Source organism: Hemicordylus capensis, chromosome 6 (genome assembly GCF_027244095.1).
Source record: "Hemicordylus capensis ecotype Gifberg chromosome 6, rHemCap1.1.pri, whole genome shotgun sequence".
NCBI classification, from domain to species: Eukaryota; Metazoa; Chordata; class Lepidosauria; order Squamata; family Cordylidae; genus Hemicordylus; species Hemicordylus capensis.
In genome coordinates, this window is record NC_069662.1 from 29,728,541 (window position 1) to 29,747,242 (window position 18,702).

At 43.4% G+C, this 18,702-nt stretch overlaps 1 protein-coding gene and 1 long non-coding RNA gene across 12 annotated transcripts in view; one reads left to right on the forward strand and one right to left on the reverse strand.

The window, feature by feature from the left end:
• Window positions 1-76: 76 nt before the first annotated feature.
• LOC128330244 (uncharacterized) lies at window positions 77-13,945 on the reverse strand. 2 transcript variants are annotated; one of them, XR_008310025.1, is made up of 3 exons: window positions 13,460-13,945; window positions 1,300-1,357; window positions 77-562 (listed from the first exon to the last, which is right to left on the reverse strand). It is a non-coding gene; the product is annotated as an uncharacterized LOC128330244 (long non-coding RNA). The 2 variants fall into 2 exon arrangements; XR_008310024.1 differs by lacking the exon at window positions 13,460-13,945 and adding an exon at window positions 8,491-8,568.
• Window positions 8,867-18,702, forward strand: part of LOC128330242 (uncharacterized) — a 50,250-nt gene continuing 40,414 nt past the window's right edge. For 3 of the 10 annotated variants that reach the window (XM_053262761.1, XM_053262771.1, XM_053262770.1), the window contains exons 1-3: window positions 8,867-10,308; window positions 14,417-14,606; window positions 16,521-16,877. In XM_053262761.1, the coding sequence (XP_053118736.1) occupies window positions 16,532-16,877 (346 nt within the window). In that variant the 5' untranslated portion in view covers window positions 8,867-10,308; window positions 14,417-14,606; window positions 16,521-16,531. Of the gene's footprint in view, window positions 10,309-10,490; window positions 10,628-14,043; window positions 14,181-14,416; window positions 14,607-16,520; window positions 16,878-18,702 lie in introns of those variants that run through there. The other 7 variants (XM_053262766.1, XM_053262765.1, XM_053262762.1 and 4 more) reach the window with 7 other exon arrangements.

Here is an 18,702-nt window from a genome sequence, read left to right on the forward strand (position 1 = left end):
AAAAAGCAAGTTGTTTCTGTCATAATCACTTCCAGACCCACATTGTATCATATATCACTAAAGGAATGGCCAACATTTCAATGAGAACTCCTGTCATGCAACCAAGGCATTGTGGCACCTGAGGTGAAGAGCCAAATTCTGCCTTGCCCTTGCCCCTGGTGGGGACCAGCTCCCTTTCAAAACTGACACTTACAAGTGGTGTGGAGTTGGGGAGGAGAGGAGGTTGCCAGCTGTCTCCTTTTCTCTTCTTATGCTCCTTGCAAGCTCTTTGAGGAGAGGCGGTCCTCCTTGCAAACCTTGTGAGGGTCAGTTTGGTACTGAATAGTTGTTCCAAGGGCAGCAGTAAGGGGCATCTCACCCCCCAACTGGTGACTCAGGAATCTGCTGTCTGAGGCATCGGCCTCCCCCTGCTTCAGAAAAGGGCTGCCCCTTCATGCACCCTTCTTCACCACGTTCATCAGCCTTTAAAGTCTTCACTTTAGACAAGAATGCATGTGAGTGCAGGATCAGCAGTATTCACAGATCAAGGTCTTTTTCAGTTCTTACCAGGTTCACAGAGGTCCTGCAATAGTACAGATCAAGCTTCATACAGTCTGCAGAACAGCCCTACAGCTGTGTAGAACAGTATAGAACAGGGATTCAGAACGCCTCTTGTAGTTGCTGTTTGCCTGCCTGGGGCTGCAAAAACAACCTGAGGGGTTGTCAAGCACCTGACAGGCTACAAAACACGACTGATATAAACTGCATTCAATTTTGGGAGTTACAAGTTATGCCAGATGCTGTTCCAGACTTCTCTGGGTGATCCCACATACTGTAGTTAGCTCAGAGATCTCTCAAGGCATTTTGGTGACTGGGCCATGCACATAGATAGCTACAACTGAATAAGGTGGGTGGGTGGGATGCCCCTGAAGGAGTGAGGCTGCCAGCTGGGTGACAGCTTGTGCTTTGCTCCCCACCCCATACCTCTCTGAAGATAAAAGCAGATGGGCAGAGACCCATCTTTACGTTTTGTCCCAGAGCCCAATCCAACCTTGCTATGCTCCCGACTGTGGCAAAGTATTAAAATGCACCTTCCATTATGATTTAAAATATAATCAACAAAACAATAATTTGCTGCCTTGTAATGCTACCCAAATATACCACTTATCATGCTACGCTCATTTTCACTCTTGCCCCAACCCTGTGATGGGAGAAACTGCATGAGATGCAGTTCTCCCTTCTATGCAACTCTTACAACCTAATCCTATGTATATTGTTTACTCAACAGTATGGCCTACTGAGTTAAGAGGGACTTACTACCTTGACTTGATAGCATCCTTTCACCATTTTAAGATGGGATCCATTGACACAAGGTGACCTAACAAAGCAAAAATACATGTTGAGTTGATAAAATTCTCATCTGTCCTGCAGCATTCTTTTTACAATCCAGATGAAATGGGCCAAGTTCCTGTTAGTTTTAGAAATGTGTCATCCATTAGTGGCCAATAATTTTCTGCATTTCACCCACTGACAGGAGAGAAATCTGCAGCACTGGTTGTGTTCTGGTGGCAAGAAACTTGAAGGACTTGGATGCATCCATTTAAATGTAATGTCAGCTCACCATTCTTATCTATAGTAGTTAAACTGAATGTTTTCAGGAAACCATTCTGGGGCACTGTGTGCTCTGCGCAAGAGAACATGAAGAAGCTGAGAAGATCTATGAGCTGGAAAGTTGTCAGCACTTCCCACTGGCCTCTGTAGCTATGCCTTTAAGAGCAGTTTGATGCACTGGAGTTAGCAGGTGATGTTTTCCACAGTATGGAGAGAAACATTGCCTGCTAATTGCTACACATCAAGCTGTTGTTTAAGGCACAGCTGCAGATGTCAGTGAAGAAGCTGGCAGCTCTGTTGATGGAAAGAGAAAATTCTTGGTAAGTTGGAGATTCTCAGTTCCTCCTCTTTGGTCTTGTTTAAATAAATCAAGTGATAGAAGGTGTATAGTGGAGGGTGGGGTCATCCATGGGCAATAGCAGCAGGAAGCCTTTATGTAATCTGTGGTTCACATTGATAGACACTGAATAGCTAGATTTAGAAACAGCCTTCTAAGTTCTGAAAGGGAAACTCTCAGTAACATGATGACAACTGGCATTTACCATGTCAGAGCAAACTAAGTCTTCAGCTATTCACTCTGGTGTGTTAAAATCCCAGCTCTTACAACATCCAGATGTATCAAACAAATGCTATATGATTGACAATTTCTTCCCCAGCAGCTATAAATTGTATATACATGGTATGACATCACAGCAGTTTAGCCAATGTCTGAGGAATGGGGCTCACTGGTGTTTGTGTGTCCATGTACACACGTACACACACACACGATTCAAGGAGCTGCTTTAGGCTGTGTGTGCCCATGGGGATTTATATATGTGTTTTTCTTCTTTGAAGGCCATCATTTATTTATTTATTAGAGACATTTAATATACCACCCACTCCGGGCAGTACACAACAACATGCAAACAGGCAGCATTAAAAATTACATTACATTAATAATTAAAAATTATTTTAAAAGCTAAAGTAACTACCAAAGAACAGAAAAATGAACTACACGGCAAAAGCCTGGCGAAAAATAAAAGTCTTCAATAGCAATTTGAAGATCGGTAAGGAAGGGGCTAGCCGAATCTGTAGGGGGAGAGAGTTCCAAAGGAGTGGGGCAGCAACCGAAAAGGCCCTTGCATGGGTCCTAGAGCCTCGAACATCTCAGAAATCAGGGACCGACAGAAGGGCCACCTGAGATGATCTAACCGGATGGGATATAACTGGATGGGAGAGGCGGGTCTGTAGGTAGACAGGCGACAGGCCCCACAAGGCTTTGAAGGTCAGAACCAGGACCTTAAATTGAACTCGGAAGCGAATAGGCAACCAGTGCAATGACTGTAGGAGAGGTGTTATCCTGTCATATTTTCTGGCACCCATGATTAGGTGAGCCGCTGCATTCTGGACCATATAATAAACATCTATGGAAACTGCCATATCTTTCCAAAGTAGTTTCTGGGGGAGTGGATGGTGGCTGTTGTGTGTGCTGTTCATAGGATAACTGGGTGCAAAGGAGAACATGACTCCTGTGCCTTTAATGGAAGTATAGAAAATGTACAACGAAAGTGCATTTTTCTGACCTTTTGTATAACAAAGTTCATTTCCAAAACGGTAATGCAAAGTCTAGCACTACCAACTTCTCAACTGGCTCCTGTATCTGTACAGGTGATAAAATTCATTTCCATGCTGAAAAAAGCTGCACTTGCATATCAAGCTGCAGTTAGGCCTAATAATTTGGCAATCCAACCCAAAAACCCCTTGAGCATGAGGAATTTGCTGCAGGCCTTTTAGATCCATACATATTCAAGTTTGCTGCAGCTGTTCTGATTTTATTGGTGTATTTAAGGTAGGTTTTTTTTGCCTGCTCTGATTGAAACACACCTTTAACTGTTTCAACATTTGTACAAGATAGCTTTCACACTACACGTAACCACCCATCCTCCCTCCCTGAAGCTAGGCTGAAATTCAGGATGTAAAAACAAGTTTCATCTCAGTGAACCTCACTGCTGCCACCCAATGGCCAACAAATGAAACAGCAGTTCTTTCAATCTCATTGACCATTGCAACAGTAGCCGCAATCAATCTTAATTATAGAAATATACATTTCGATTTAACTACTGTTAACAAAAAGTCTGCTACTCCCCACCGCCACCCAGCTTTTGATCCTTCCCCTTTCCTTTATTTATTTATTCATTCATTCGATTTCTATACCGCCCTTCCAAAAATGGCTCAGAGCGGTTTGTGTTTTTGTTGTTGTTGTGACCAAGGTTTATCACTGAAGCAGAATTAGCAGTGTGAGTTGACAGTGACATCTAAATCATAAAATAAAATGACATAAAATAAAAATAACCATGTACCTCAGAGGAAGAACAGGATATAAATGGAATAAAGTAAATAGAAAATTTAAAAAATCTTAGTGTAACCCCTCTTACTCAGGAAATGGGGTTTTTGGGTTCAAGTCTCTCTCTAATCTGTATATTTTGAAACAGTGTGTTTCCCAGTGTTGCAAGAAAGAAAATAAAAAAGAATCATTTCTTATGCCAAACTCAAGGGTTTATAAACATTTACATTGTTCTTCTTTGTAGAAACAAATTTGCCAAGCATGCATAAAATTAAAATACCCAATTACAAATTAATAGAAAATCAAGCAAGGTACATACAGTATAATCATAGGGCCACTAAATAAAACCCAAACCAAACTCCATTCTCTTTCTTCTAAGGGTACTATCCCAACTGTACTTTTGCATAGTCCATTCTCAAAGTCCCATGAGTGAGCAGCTGAAATGATGAAGACCTGGTGCAACAAGGTCAGGTGGGCCCATCCAGAAACCCAAACCAGTGGGCAAATCTTGCCCCAAAAAGAACTGCAATATATAAGCAAGTTCATAAAAGAATAGAAGATCTCCAGATCTTTCTCCCCTTCTCTGCTCAGGAGCTTTCCGCTGGGCTTGAAAACTAGAAGATTCTAAGGACCTTCTGCGGATGCTCCACAATCCAATAAGAAGTGGGAGGGGAGGAGAGATCATACACTCTTTAGTTGCCAGTTCAGGGAACCTACCAATAGTACTGGTAGTAATGGTGGGGGTCACATTAGCGCGTGAGAAAGCATGTCTACTAGGGAGGGCTACCCAGAAAAGAGAGACTCCTTGTGCCTCTTGGATCTGTGTCCATGAGGCAGCATGAGGTTCCATGGGACAAAAGAAATACTAATGTTTTCAGAAAGCATCCAAGGCCACTAGGCCCCACCTGCAATGCAAAACCCCTCCCAATTCAATCAATTGCCTGGGAATATATTAAGTATGCAGATTAGAGTCAACAATGCCCCACTGTTCCAAGTCAACTCCTTTGTGGGCACTAGGATCCACACCTTTTTCCAGTTCATCACCTGACTGGAGAAATGCTTTCTCAAACTTCTCCACTACCTGATTTGACCCCATGACTGAAAAAAAAGGCGGCTTTATTCTACCCATCTAGTTTTTGAAACAGGATAGGAAAAGAACAAGACAGGGATAAGCTAGCTGGAGCTCTGATGAAACGGCTTTTGGGACTTTATTCTCTGGGCCTGCTTCTGGTTTAGTGGCACACCGTGCTAGCCACCACTGCACCAGAGTTCTGTCAGCCATGATCCTTCCCTCTTTCTGAGCTGAAATCACTAGGCTGAGCCCTGCTGGAACACTGGACTGCGGGATCCAGAAACGCTAGCCTCGAACGTGCTGCCTGTGGGACTGTATTGCCTTGGTTGGTTCAGGCTTGTGAAGAGAGAAACCTCCACAGTGTTGGAGATGGAGTTCTAGTGCATGGGCCTTTTGCACCAACTATCCTAATGACCACTAGGGGCACTGGGAGTAGAGATAGTGAGTAAGGGTCTCTCTAGCTGTTCTACCTGTCTCCCCTGATTGGACTCCTCAGGTATTTCCTGTGAGAGTCAGATTCCCTTCCTTTCCTCATAGAGAGCAAATGGAAACATATCTCTCTCCCCTAACTATTCATTATGTGGTCCTTTAAATTAAGGAATAGGTATTTCCTATCCAAAGTTTACTAATAAATACTAGGGATGTGGGTGCTTGATGGGTGCAGCGGGCACGTGCCCATGCCCAGGCATGTCAGATACTTCCAATTACTAGGGGGCAACAGGGCAGTACACGGCTGCCCCGATGGACTTTGTTGGGTGAGAGTCAGAGGGGCTTCCCTGACACCTCTATTCGTTCTCTTGGTTAGGTCATTCACCGGACACCAGTATCAGCGTTTCAAACAAGCTTTATTTCCTAAGTTTGCAAACAGTTCAGGTGGCGGCTGCCGCGACATCTGGGGCAGCCCCCTTATATACCATGCAGTAACCAACTTGTTCTTGCACCTGCGCACACAAGCCCACTTCAGGCAAGCATCCCTATATGGTTACCTTTCAGACATACAAGCTCTGATTGGCATAGGCATCTCATCTCTCCTGCACACGTTCAAGTCATCTGATGCTCCTGCCCTTCCTAGAAGGCCAGGCCCATTTCTCTACATTATCTCTGTTACTTGTATTTTAGCGTGTCAGCTAAAAACTAGCTCTTAGTAAATAGTCACATCCTGGAACAATCAGTGGTTAGCTACATCCCATTACAGAGAGACAGGTGGGCCCCTCTGTCAACAGCCTGCCTTAAAACTAGTTACCTGTTAATATCACACAAACTTGAGCTAAGGCTGAATAATATTCCAACAACTTTAAGAAAATGGAGTGCCAGTGGGGGGAAAGTGGCAGGAGGGGTAAATCTCCCCCACCCTTAAAGATGCACGCACCTTTGAACCACCCTCACCTGGTTCCATGCACATCCCATCCTATATAATAAAACCCTAAGGTACCTGCATCCGTGTTTCTTGCAGGTGTTCTGCGCATGCGTGGCGCGCGCGGACGCATCAACGTAAACTACGCACACAACTGCGTGCGCGCGTAGTTACCGTCTCTGCATCGTAGGTCCATGTAGCAATCCGTTAAACCTAAGGCAACAAGCACAAGGAGGTCCACGTCCCTTGCCCTTGAAGAATGACTGTTCGCTACACAACTCTTCTAGCGCCCGTTAATGTAACAGGCTTAATGTCTAGTCCATAATAAAATACTTAGTATTTAGTTCTACAAGAATCTCCATGTGTCTTCTCTGGATAGTTGCAACAATTAAACTTTGCATTCCACTCTGTAACTGGAGTGGGTAGCTTCTTGAGTACTCTGCTAATTATCTGGGGGTAAAAATTACAACCCCCAACACACAGGAGTGGGACTTACAACCCCCAACACACAGGAGTCCTGTGGTCTTATCTTTTGTGTTGATTGTCTGCGAAGGCCTGGACTGGTCACCAGGTGGACAAGAAGCCCAGAGAGAATGTCTTTGAGCCAGATCTTCCTGGACTGGGCTTGCTGTGAGTCCATTACTCGCAGTTCCCCTTGCCAGATTGCTGTGAGCTCATGTAGAGCAAACATATTGAGATCTATGCTTGCACCCCACCTCTGCATTTTTAAGGCATTGCTGAATAAATCAGCAGAATACTAAAGGTATACTGCTGATCTCTTGTGCAATGCCTATCTGGTATACAGTCTATCTCACTCTGTACTGTCTACCCTATCTCCCCCTCCCCTTTGGTTTCTCACTTGGTTGTTTTAATTGCATTTGGACCCTTAACTATTTCCCTGCAGAATTGGTCTGTGTTTTGATCCTGGTTGCCAAATACTTTTTGCATTGTGCTTCTGCTGTTCCAATAAACTTTATTCCTGTTTTCACAAGCCTTGCCTCTGAGTTGGTTGCTCCCCTAGGTGTACTCTAATGTCAATCTGTCTTTGGCCTCACCAAACCGTTCAGTATTATTTGCTGTTGTACATTTGCAAATCGATCACAGCTAATTCCCCCAATTCAAGCCAAAGCATAGTGAAAGATCATGGATGCAGACATGTGTCTGAGCAAGTGAGGTAACACTACCATAACTTGCCAATGGTTTCTACCAAAAAGCAATGATAGCACGAGGAAAAAATGTGGTGGGGAGGGGAGACCGAAAGGGCAAACTGTATTTCTAGGTGCATGAACTGCATCCCACATGTAAGATTTCTGAAACAGAAATGGGAGGGGAGGAGCTGCACAGGAGGCAAACAGCCTACTTGCCCCCCTTCTGGAGCCACACTTGCTTAAAAGGGTATCTTGAACTAAGACTCTGTGTGATCACAAAGTTCAGATCAGGTCTGATCTGCAACTACAGATGTTAAGTTTAGGTTCTTTGAACCAGGGATTCTCAATGTTGGGTCCCCAGATAGTACTGGACGACAACTCCCATAATTCCCAGCCCCAGTGGTCTTTGGTTGGGGATTATGGGAGTTGGTCCAATAACATCTGGAGATCCAACGTTGAGAATCCCTTCTTTGGACCCTTCAGAATGTTGGGATCAGACTGATCTGGAACCTTCCTCCCCCTACCCCCGTGCCAGCAAAAATCCCCATAGAAGTTTACAGGCATTTTTTAAAAAAGCCAAATAAAACCAAACAACCCAGCTAGAAAGGGAGCCCAGAAAGTAGGCACAGATGTAGGTAAGGATGGCTGGATTTTATGTACTTAATTACAAATGCATCCAACCATCCATTGTTTTTAATTTTTTAAAAAAAGTAACCTGGAAATTGTACTCGCAGCGAATCACGAAAGAAAAGCTATGACACATCCGAGAATCTCAGGGGAAGTGATGTGAAACCTGGAAATCAGCTGCTTTCTTTTTAAAATTGTGAGTAAAATATCAGGCTAAAAACTTTTAGAAGTAAATAAATGGATGGGCAAGCAGGAAGAGAGATGCCAGAAGATGGGCCCCAGCTGTGATCAAGGGCAGGGAGCAGACTCCTGCTACCATTTGGAGCTCCAAACTGCTCCAAATTTAGTCAAACAGAATCAGAGAACCCCAACCTACAATTGGCTTCCCTAGTTCAGGGCTGGAGTACCTCCGAAGCCCTCCGAAGCAGGCAGTGTCAGTGTTGGGCCATTCCAGATCATCCTAGTCTGACCTCGCACACCTCTACCTTGAATTCCTTGCAGTTTAGTGAGAAAGGAATGAAAGTGTGCACATGTGGCCCTTGCTTTCTTTTCCGGTGTGGTAACTAAGGCTGTGTTCCTGTGCACACTTATTTCAGGGTAAGTCCTACCAAACTCAGGGGGACTTGTCCCAGAGTCGACAACATGTCATGCTCTAGGCCTTTTGGAATGTTGGTGGTGATAATTAACAGGAGCATTCCATGGCAGTTGGAGTCGGTTAGGGTCAGAGTCTGTCAGGGTTAGGAGAGTCAGTTTGGGAAGTGCAGTTAGAGTCAGTTGAGAGGGAGAATATGGAGAGAAACTCTTCAGTTGTCAGTAGTCTTAGTATTTCATTATTAGTATCAAGTTGTTGGAATTATTGGTTATTTTCAACATGTTTACATTTAATCCTAGACAGCTGTCAAAACCCATCAGAGGGAAGTTCATGTAGACATTTTTCTTCAGAACTGACAACTGTCTTTGCCTCTTCCATGTATGTGAAGTAAAATGTCTGAATCGTAGGGCTGAGTTGACAGTAAACTTTCAGTGGAACAGGATATATGGCCGACCTTGGAAAGGGAATGATTGTAATATACTGCACCACTGCTCTCTTCCTTTGTTACTACTATTTCCGAGATAGCACAGGTCAAAAAATAAGATTTTACCAGTTTCTGACTGAGAGGGACTTTTTCTTCTTTTACTAGCCTTCTGTGAAGGAATGAGGCCTGAAGCTCCTCTTTTTGTATATACGACTCCTGTACTGCAATTGCTTTGCTTATTCCCTATGTTAAAAAGCTATGCAAGGGTCAAAGGTTCACAGCTCCTGTTCTACAGTTTGGTTTTGGAGGGAGAAGAATTGTACTGGTTTAAAGAAGAGAGGGAAGAGAGGGTTTGATTCAGTGTGTGTGTGTGTGTGTGTGTGTGTGTGTGTTTTAAATGAAGGGAACTTGAGTTGTGTTGATTGGTTTGTCTAAATTTGGAGGGGAAGGGGGATATAAGGAGTCTGCCTTCAGCAGAGGAGTGCAGTATAAGTTGGAGAGCTGAAGAGAGTTCAAGTGAAGGGGTTGCTGTCACAGTCTGAGTGTGAATCAGGGCTGGTGCTGGAAAGAGAGCTGAGAAATCATTGAGAGAGTTGTGACTCTCTGGAGGATTTAAGTACTCCTAAAGCAGCAGCTGAAGAAACAGTCTAGGGCTGAACCCTAGGAAGGGGAAGGAAGAAGAGCAGGACCTGAGACTGAGCAAGGGACCAGCCAGGCTTGCTGCAGAAGCTGATTAGGAGTGACTGCAAGAGGACTCTTGCGGAGGACTCTGAGTCAGGAGGACTCACTATTAGTGCAGGATAGATTGGATGTGTTTACTCATATTTTATTTCTTCCTTGTACTCACTTGGTTGCTGTCTTGCACAAGAACTATTGTTCTGAAGTGAAATATTTCAAAGTAAAGTTTTCTTGTTTTGAAGTTAAAAATTTGTAGGTGTTGTCTGTTTCCTCACTCCATGCTTAGAAGCCTTTCCACTCCTACCTAAGAGGTTTGGAAGGCTGTTTTAGTAGGCCCAGCCAGTGGTGGTGGTGGGGAATTTTAGTATCACAGGGCTGGTTGAGACTGGGCTGTGACATGTGGTAGCAGCATGGTGGGATCCATGACATCTTCTTTTGGGGTCTAACAGCTAACATGCAGAAATGTAGCCAGTAAGGTTTTCCACACTATCTCCATCCAGGTAAGAACTATTTTGTGCTGAGTCAGTATGTTTCCCTTTCTAGAAGCTCTCCCTCTGAGTCATTGCTAGTTTCAATTGATTTCATCATGCTGGATCTGATGAAATGAATCTAAAACGTAAACCCCAGAGTGCCCTCGCCCTGCAAGCTCTGCTGATATGATGGGAAGGAAAGCAAACTTCACTAAATGTCAGTAGTGTTTATAGTACCTCTCACCTAGATAGATAAACTATGAATCTATCTGTGGACTTAGGAATGCTTTGACGCAATCTCAAATACAATCATCACTGTGGCAATTTGAAGAGTGGTTGTTCTGTAGAGGTAAGTTCTGAGTATTCAAAAATAAAGTCAGTCATGCACTATTTACATCTTTTCAGGATGAAATATTCAGACATTATGCTGTATATGTTTTCATGTAGAACAACTATATGGGTTCACTTTAAAAGCAAACCTGGGTACAGGTCCTTCAGATGCAGGGTACAGATAGGAAGTGTTCTGTGCTGCTTGTGTTGAACATAATGTGTTAACTGTATGTGCATACACAACTGTATGTATGTTGTACAGATTGTTAGTGTGTTGAACATAATGTGTGAATAGCATTTCTGTTCGTAAAGGAGACAAGAGCAGGACAAATGTGGAAGTTTACCCCTGTTAACTGAGCAAAGAGACACCTCTTAAAGTAGTGATTCTCTATTTAGCAGGGAGAGAGCAACTGGCCCTATTCAAGCATATGGTCCCTCCAGTGGCTGTTGCTGGCATCTGCCGTATGTTTAGTCTTAGACTGTGAGCCCTCTGGGGACAGCGGACCATTTTATTTTTTAATCTGTTTTTCTATATAAATTGCTTTGAGAACTTTGGTTGAATAGTGGTATATAAATATTTGTTGTAGTAGTTATAAGACCTCTGTTTGATACCTAGCTTATTAATAGATCTGTGTTGTCCCTTTCAATGTATGTGACTGATACAATAATTATATATATATATATATATATATATATATATATATATATTCTCCAAAAATCTATACGCACACATGATCTGGAAGGATCCAAAGGTTTTTCGGGGTAGCAGAGTTAGGCAAATCCCAGTGTGGTGTTCTCCTTATACTTATATTGCTGGAAAAACTTCACTTCCTTAATGTCTGCACTAAGGCATGGGAGCTGTAGTTGAGCACCAGAGCAGAGCCAGTGAAAAGGTGGCAACCCTAGAAGTGGACAGGAAGACAAACTGCAATTCTACTTTATCTCCTCTTTAGCTTCAAGGAAAGAGTGAAATGTATAGATGCATTAAGGCAAGAACTATACTTATTTTATATCTCACTCTTCCTCTAAAGAGTCCAGAGCAATGTACATGGTTACGTTTATGCTCACAACAATCCTGTAAGGTAGGTTAGGCTGAGAGGTAATTGACTGGTCGAGTCATCCAGTAAATTTCATGACTGAATGGAGATTTGAACTCAGGTCTTCCCCATCCTACTCCAGCACTGCACCACACTGGCTACTTGTCATGAGTCAGTAAATTTCTCTTTCTAGAATCTCCCTCTCATACATCACTAGTCTGGATCAGGAAAATGTTGGCAACGCTGTGTGAAAGGCACAGAGCCTGTGTCAATAAGAATTGGCAGTAATGCCAACACTAATGACATAACAAAAGTCCTGCTAGAGCAGACCAAGCATCTATCACGTCCAACAATCTTTCTTTTCTAATGTTGACCAGACAGGTTCTTTCAGGAAGTCTACAAGATAGAAAGATTGTGACTGTAGTCTTCCCCTAATGTTTACCTCTAGCATCAGATAGTCAGTGACATACTACCTCTGTGGAAGTTGTTCTACATAATCACCATGTCTAAAAACCACTGATAAACCTATTGAACTCCATGAATTTGTGCAATCCTTTTTTAAAGCCATGTACCATGTGAAGTGCTTCCTTTTGTTTGTCTTGAAGATACTGCCAGTTAATTTCATTGAGCTATCAGAGATCTAATTTTATGGGAGACTGAGAACTAATTTTCTCTAGTCACACAATACATCATTTTATAAACTTCTATCATGTATCCTACTTAGTTACCTCCCCCCGCCATTAAACTAAAAAGCCATAGGGCACTTCAGAGCTTTTCAAAAGGAAAAGTCAGAACTGCATGTGAGTGCAATTTACATGCAACAGAAGCATCACTGCAACACACACCTGTGCATTTTCTTTGTACACACATACTTTGTTGCCTAGAATGACATTTGTAAGCCTGTATAGAGCGGGAGAAACGGAAATCTGACCACTATTGTGCAAGAGTGTTATATTAATTGGTGAAGACTCTGTGGAGAGTAGGAGTGAAGTCTGAGGAAAGCATCTTTGGCAAGAGAAGAAGAAATTGGTATGCTTGACCATGGTCTATGTTGAGGAGCCTGGAATACTCACTTTACTTGGTTATGTTTATCCTCGCAACATTCCTGTAGGTTAGACTGGATCATGACTAGTCCAGAATCACTCAGTGAGTTTCATGGCTAAATGGGGACTGGAATGTGGCTCACCCTAGTCTAGCACTCTAACCACTACAAATGTTCTTTTAGAATTGTCCCTTAAAAAACAAAACAAAACACTGCATGGTTTGTATCTGGTTGCACATTAAAAGAAAGTCCTGTAAATGTCTTATCTGTACTCTGAACTTGAGTGGGCTTGTACCCTGGTTCACTTTTAAATTGAATGCTTATAAAGCCTAATTCAGACATTATACTGTACGAGTGTACAGATGTCTGCACATGTGTTTGTTTGTTTGAATGACTGTACCAGGGTTCATTTAAATAATGAACCTGGATACGGGCCCTTCAAATGCATGGTTCAGAGGTATTTGACTTCTGCACCTGCTTTCAGCATAACAAGTGAAAGACTGTACCTGTGTACAGATCTCTATCTGTGTATGCTGTACACTTGTTGTAGTAGTGTTGAACATAACATGTGAACGGGCCTGTCATTCACACAAACACATCTGCACGTGTACAGCCCCTGTACAAATGAACAGGACCAAACTAGCATCCTAAAGTAAACTTGAATTCCACAAAGAAGGTGCTCCTGAAAACAAATTAGCTGCATTCTAAAGCCCTCTTCAGACATGCAGAAATAGGATGTAAAACATACCAAGAGCCTGCCTAGAAGTCCCACCTGGATTGCTGATTCAGACATTATGCTGTATCTCAAGAGACAAACTGTGTAAGCATGACGACAGTCTTGTCCATTATTCGGATCACAGAAATGTTTCACACAGTGGCCCACTGGAAAGCCTGCAGGTGAGGTAAGAGATGAAGGCATGACTCCTCCCTGCTGTCACTCCCCCCTGCAGCTGGGATCCAGAGGCACCCCACCTCGTCAGACAAATGCTGTAAGCATGGAGAGAGCAGCAGTGTAAGGTTTCTTAGCACAGCCGTGCCGGGGAGAGGCCCTTGCTGGCACACCCGACATAATATCGTCTCTCCCCTGCCCCCGCAAGGGGTTGTGGCTTTTGTGCTCAGGGAAGAGACTGCCTGTTCCAGCCACTTCCACAGCACTTAGAACACCTGCCTGATTCCAGCCTTCACTTAAAAACCAAACAAGCAACTGAAAATGAACTCAAAGATGCTGACTAAATGAAAATTGGCCAGGCTTAACACAGAGCTAACCCCTCCCGCTTCCCTACCCAAGTTTCCCTTTAACGGGGGGCGAGGCACTGACTCAGTCACATGTTGCTAGGCTTCTGATCACATGACGAAACGAAAACGAAACTGAGCAGTTGCCTGATTGTTACAAGATTCACACTGTTGCCAAAGTGTTCCTGTAATTGTTTATGTGCGCGCGTGTTGTCCTCCCTCTTTACGGCTTCGCTGTTGGAGAAAGAGCTGTAATCTAGGTAAGGCTCAAATGCTTTGTTGTTTGATTGTGCATTTGGGGGTGTGTGTGAGGGCTGTTTTTGTTTTTGTCATCACTCCCCATCACCACACCCCTGTTATTTTGGTGCCAAATTGAGTTTAGCCGATTCGTTGAATTTTGTTCCGCTTTTCTTGCTAATTCCCGGTGGAATCCACAATCTTCACTGAGGTTCAGATGAGATTGTATCTGTTTTTTTCGCTCTTTTCCTCCTCGCAGGTGGGAGGAAAAGGAACACGAAGTCGCGTTTGGAGTTAGGATCCGACACTGATAGCAAAGCTCATCAGATGAATTTACAAATCCTCAACGAGGATTCGTTGTTTATGCCGCAGTAAATTCCACACTAGGACTTGCTTATTCCCCTGGGAGTGTTCATAGGGTTGTTGCAATCCTTGATACATAAAAGAAAGTAAGTCCCATTGTACTCCGGGGTTTAGTGTGAGTAAGGAGGTATAGCGCTGTTATCTGTGCTAGAGCTCATCCAAATATAGTGCCAAGCATGCAGAAAGCCCTGAGTTCAATCCTTGGCGTCTCCAGGTAGGGCTGGAAACACTCCTGTCTGAAAAATCGGAGAGCTGCTGCCAATCCGTGTAGACAATACTGAGCTAGATGGGGGAATGGTCTGATTTCCTATAAGGCAACTTCCTATGTAATTTGTTCTTGTAACAAGTAATAGAGCAGAGTGCTTTCCCCACTCATAGGGACAGCCCTGCCTTACCTGCTTTGGATTATGTGGAAAGAGCTTCTAGGGTGTAAATATATCATTTCCAGGTATAGGGAACTGCCTTACTATGGCTTCTCTAGCTCAGCACCATTGATTTCTCTGCACTGACTGGCAGCAGTTCTCTAGGTTTTCAAATGGAGATCTTTCCCAGTTAATGAAAGTATCACTTTCTGTTCCTGCTCTCCACCCATTGACTGGGGTTTTAGCTGAGCACCCCACACTGTACTTGATCCTCCACAACTCTTCCTTTAAAATGTCCAGAACTGCTATGTGTGTGAATTATTTAATTTAATATATTGTTGTTAGTATAGGACACTTGTAATATTGCCAAATTTTTTGTATTTATAAATAATAAGAAAAGAATCCCCCCTTTTTAATGTCAAACATTTGAGTTAACAAATCAGGGTTTGTTTTTTTTTAACATGTAGGGTCTTCCTCCTAAATTTACAGCCCAATGCATATTTACTTAGAATTACGTTTCATTGTGATCCTCGCTGGGACTGTGGCAAGGTTAACCCTAACACACGCATGCTGGGGAGGGCAGGTTTTACCACCTTAGTTGCTCTCCATTACATTACAGTACTGTAGTTTTATAATTATTTGTCTGTAGAAACTTTGGGGGTGGGGCTAATAAAAATGTAGCTTGCCCCCTGCCCCGGTTCTGTCTTTAGGAGTAAAAAGCAAGGCTGTCGGGTCTAATAATGGGCTTAATGGAAGTACAGTTTTGCACTCAGAGGCCTTCCCTCATCTTTATAACTTCAGGACCTTGTAACAGTAGATGTTGGGGAATAAAACTTTGCTTGCAGGGCATACAGTCTACCACTGAACTAACTCTGTCTTTCTTTCTTAAACTTCTATACCTCCCAAACTTTCGTCTCTGGGCAGTTAGAGGTGAGAAGAGATTAGCAGTGGTGTGTCAGGAAAGGTATGCCCCAGTCTTGACTTCCCTGTGTACTTGCCCCTTCAGAGGAGAAAAAGGAACAGACAGTGCCCTCTAAGCTGTATTAAGGAGTGTGGGCAGGAGTCAGGGAACCAGATGGTGCCCTTTAGGGGCCAAATTGGGCTAGCGAGCCACCAGTTTATATGATTTTTTAAAAAAAGTCTTCTGACCTCAGCCTTGAAGGTTCAGAGTAGGTCATGACCAGTAGAATCAAACATCCACTGGATATAAAATGCCATTGTAATAGATATGCCACCCCTCAACTTCACCTTGGTCACCAAAAGCCAGCCTGCATTCTGAGTGCTTCAGAAAATGTTCAAGCTTTGGCAGCTCTCCAAGGCAAGGAAATGTGAGACTTTTGTGTTGTTCTATTGTACATATATGCAGTGCAGTACAGCTGGCACTTAAACTGTACTGGCAAAAGGTAGGAGATATACCCATACAAAATGAGTCAGGGAAGCTGTTCAAGGAGGTGGATCCTCTATGACCAGGGCTCCCAACTTTGGGTCCCCAGATGCTGTCCAACTACAGCAGGCCATTGTGGCTGGGGAAGATGGGAGTTGTAATCCCACATCATCTGGGGACCCACAGTTGGGAATCCCTGCTCTTTCATACTACAAGTACCAATGTTCCTAATGTGTCTGTTGTGTTTCTTGCAGCTTAGGGGCTGATGGCTGCAGAGGATGGAGATTCTGGTACCTTGAAACGCAATGTGTTGCACTTGCTGCTCCAGCACCCCCAGGGGGTCAGATTTAGTGACTTTTCTGGGGCCTTCTACCAATTCCATGGTTACCACCCCAAACTTGCTCTTCATGGGTACCGCTCACTCAAGAATTTGGTCTCTGACATGAAGGACTTTGTGATTCTGGAAAACAATTCTCTGGAACCGGTCATCAAGATAGCAAATGGCTCCTATCTCTACCACTGGCTGGAAGGAGGAGAAGAGAACGGACTGGACAGCTCTGAAGGGGAAACTCAGAGCTTGACAGATGAAGAACAAGCAGGAGAAGAAGCAGGTAAATGCCTAACTTGGGTGTGCTGCACATAGTTAAGTCTTTGCTAGGCTCTGTCCCATGGCTCAGCACCAACATTGGTGTAGCAAGACTAGGAACAGAAGCATACGGTTGTTGCCATTCTTCCTATCAGCACCTTGACTCAGTCAGATAGATTTTGTGGTAACAAAATCCGGACACAAACTGAAGGGATTGATCTAAGGCAGGGATTTTCACCCTTGGGTCCCCAGATGTTGTTGAACTACAACTCCCGTCATTCTCAATCAGCCAAGGTTGGGAACCCCTAGCCTAAGGCCCTGTTTACTTGGTCAGCAGGGCGTGTGGTACATGCCTTGTGAAACTGCCTTTGCAGGATGTGCATGTGAAATAGTTGAACAGATGCAGAAGTGGACAGGACTGCTGTATCTTTAATAGCTGTGTAAGAGAATTTCACCATGCTTCCTTCTGCACATTATTATCTTTCCAAGTGATCATTCAAAAGGGAAGTATGCAGATCTGAATGTGCTTCATGTTGGTGCTAGAAAATTAGATGGGTATGGATAAAAATAACTAATAGGTCTCTCAAGATCTTTTGCTGGGTTGTATGATGTGATTGGAAATAAATGGGAGTCCTTTATTAACACCTGTAATCAATGAAGTGGTTCCCTTATCTTTCTCTATATGTTTTTAATTTTTTGTTGGATGCGGCTTCTTGTGTCTTTTCTTTCGTGGGTAGTATAATTTATATAGTTGAATACTAGTGTGAAATATTTTGATACTGATTATTTGCATTGTAATTTTTCTTAATGGTGTGTGTGTGTGTATATATATATGTGTGTGTGTGTGTGTGTACACACACACACACACACACACACCCTAAATACTGCTTTTCCACAAGAGTTGACAAAGTTGATTTTATAGGGCGAAGAAGAAAATGGTTCCCTGTCTCCAAAGGTCTCACAATTTAAATTGCTGCTATGTCAGAATATCCCTGTAACTTGCAAAGCTAGGTTGCTGGCTATAAGACCTTTCTAGCTTAGGTCTTTCCTGATGCTTTAGCGACCCCCTACATGCATATTTGAAGTGGTACAAAGGGAGGAATTGGGAGGGATCAGGTTCAATATAGTAAGCAAGGACAAAAGAGTGCAGTTAAACTGCAACTGATGCTTATGGCAGCTCTCTTGGAAGTATTTGTAGCTGGACAGGGTCAGCAAGGTCCAATCAGCTTCCTGATTGGATCTGGGGTGGGGAGACCACAAATCAGGAGACCCAAATATCTTGGCCTTGAGGCTATGGCAAGCTGCAGTTGAATGAAATGAAAATGAAATGGATCTGAATTTCCCATGCAATGCAGCTATAGGGCTGAAAGGAAGTTCCCTTAAAATCCAAATCTATGGAGCTGTCAAATATCTGCACTGCCTGTGTTTTCATGGAAAACTCAATTTCAGAACTGCCAGTTTAGAAATATTAAAGCTTTTCCAGGCAAATCTTGAGTAAGAGAGGAAGTCCCAAGTAAGTGAACCAAAGGTACCAAATCCCATTCATGCAGGGCCAATGTCAGAGGGTCACATCTTTGGGCAGGTGCTCAGAGCCTAAGAAGGGCCATTGCTGAGACCACCTCTGTGTCTATAGTTTTTGTGTGGTGATGGCAGAGCAACTGTTTTGGGTCTCACCCAGAAGGCCCATGGAAGACAGTTAGCAAAGTGCCCACTGAAACCTGGAGCCAGCCCAGTATGCATGCGGAGTGAAATTGCTCTTCCTGCAATGTACTTGGTTTTCCCATCTACTGCTTCAATAAGCTGATATGTTTCTTCCCTTAATCCTTAAGCTTCTGTCTCAGAGTCTTCTA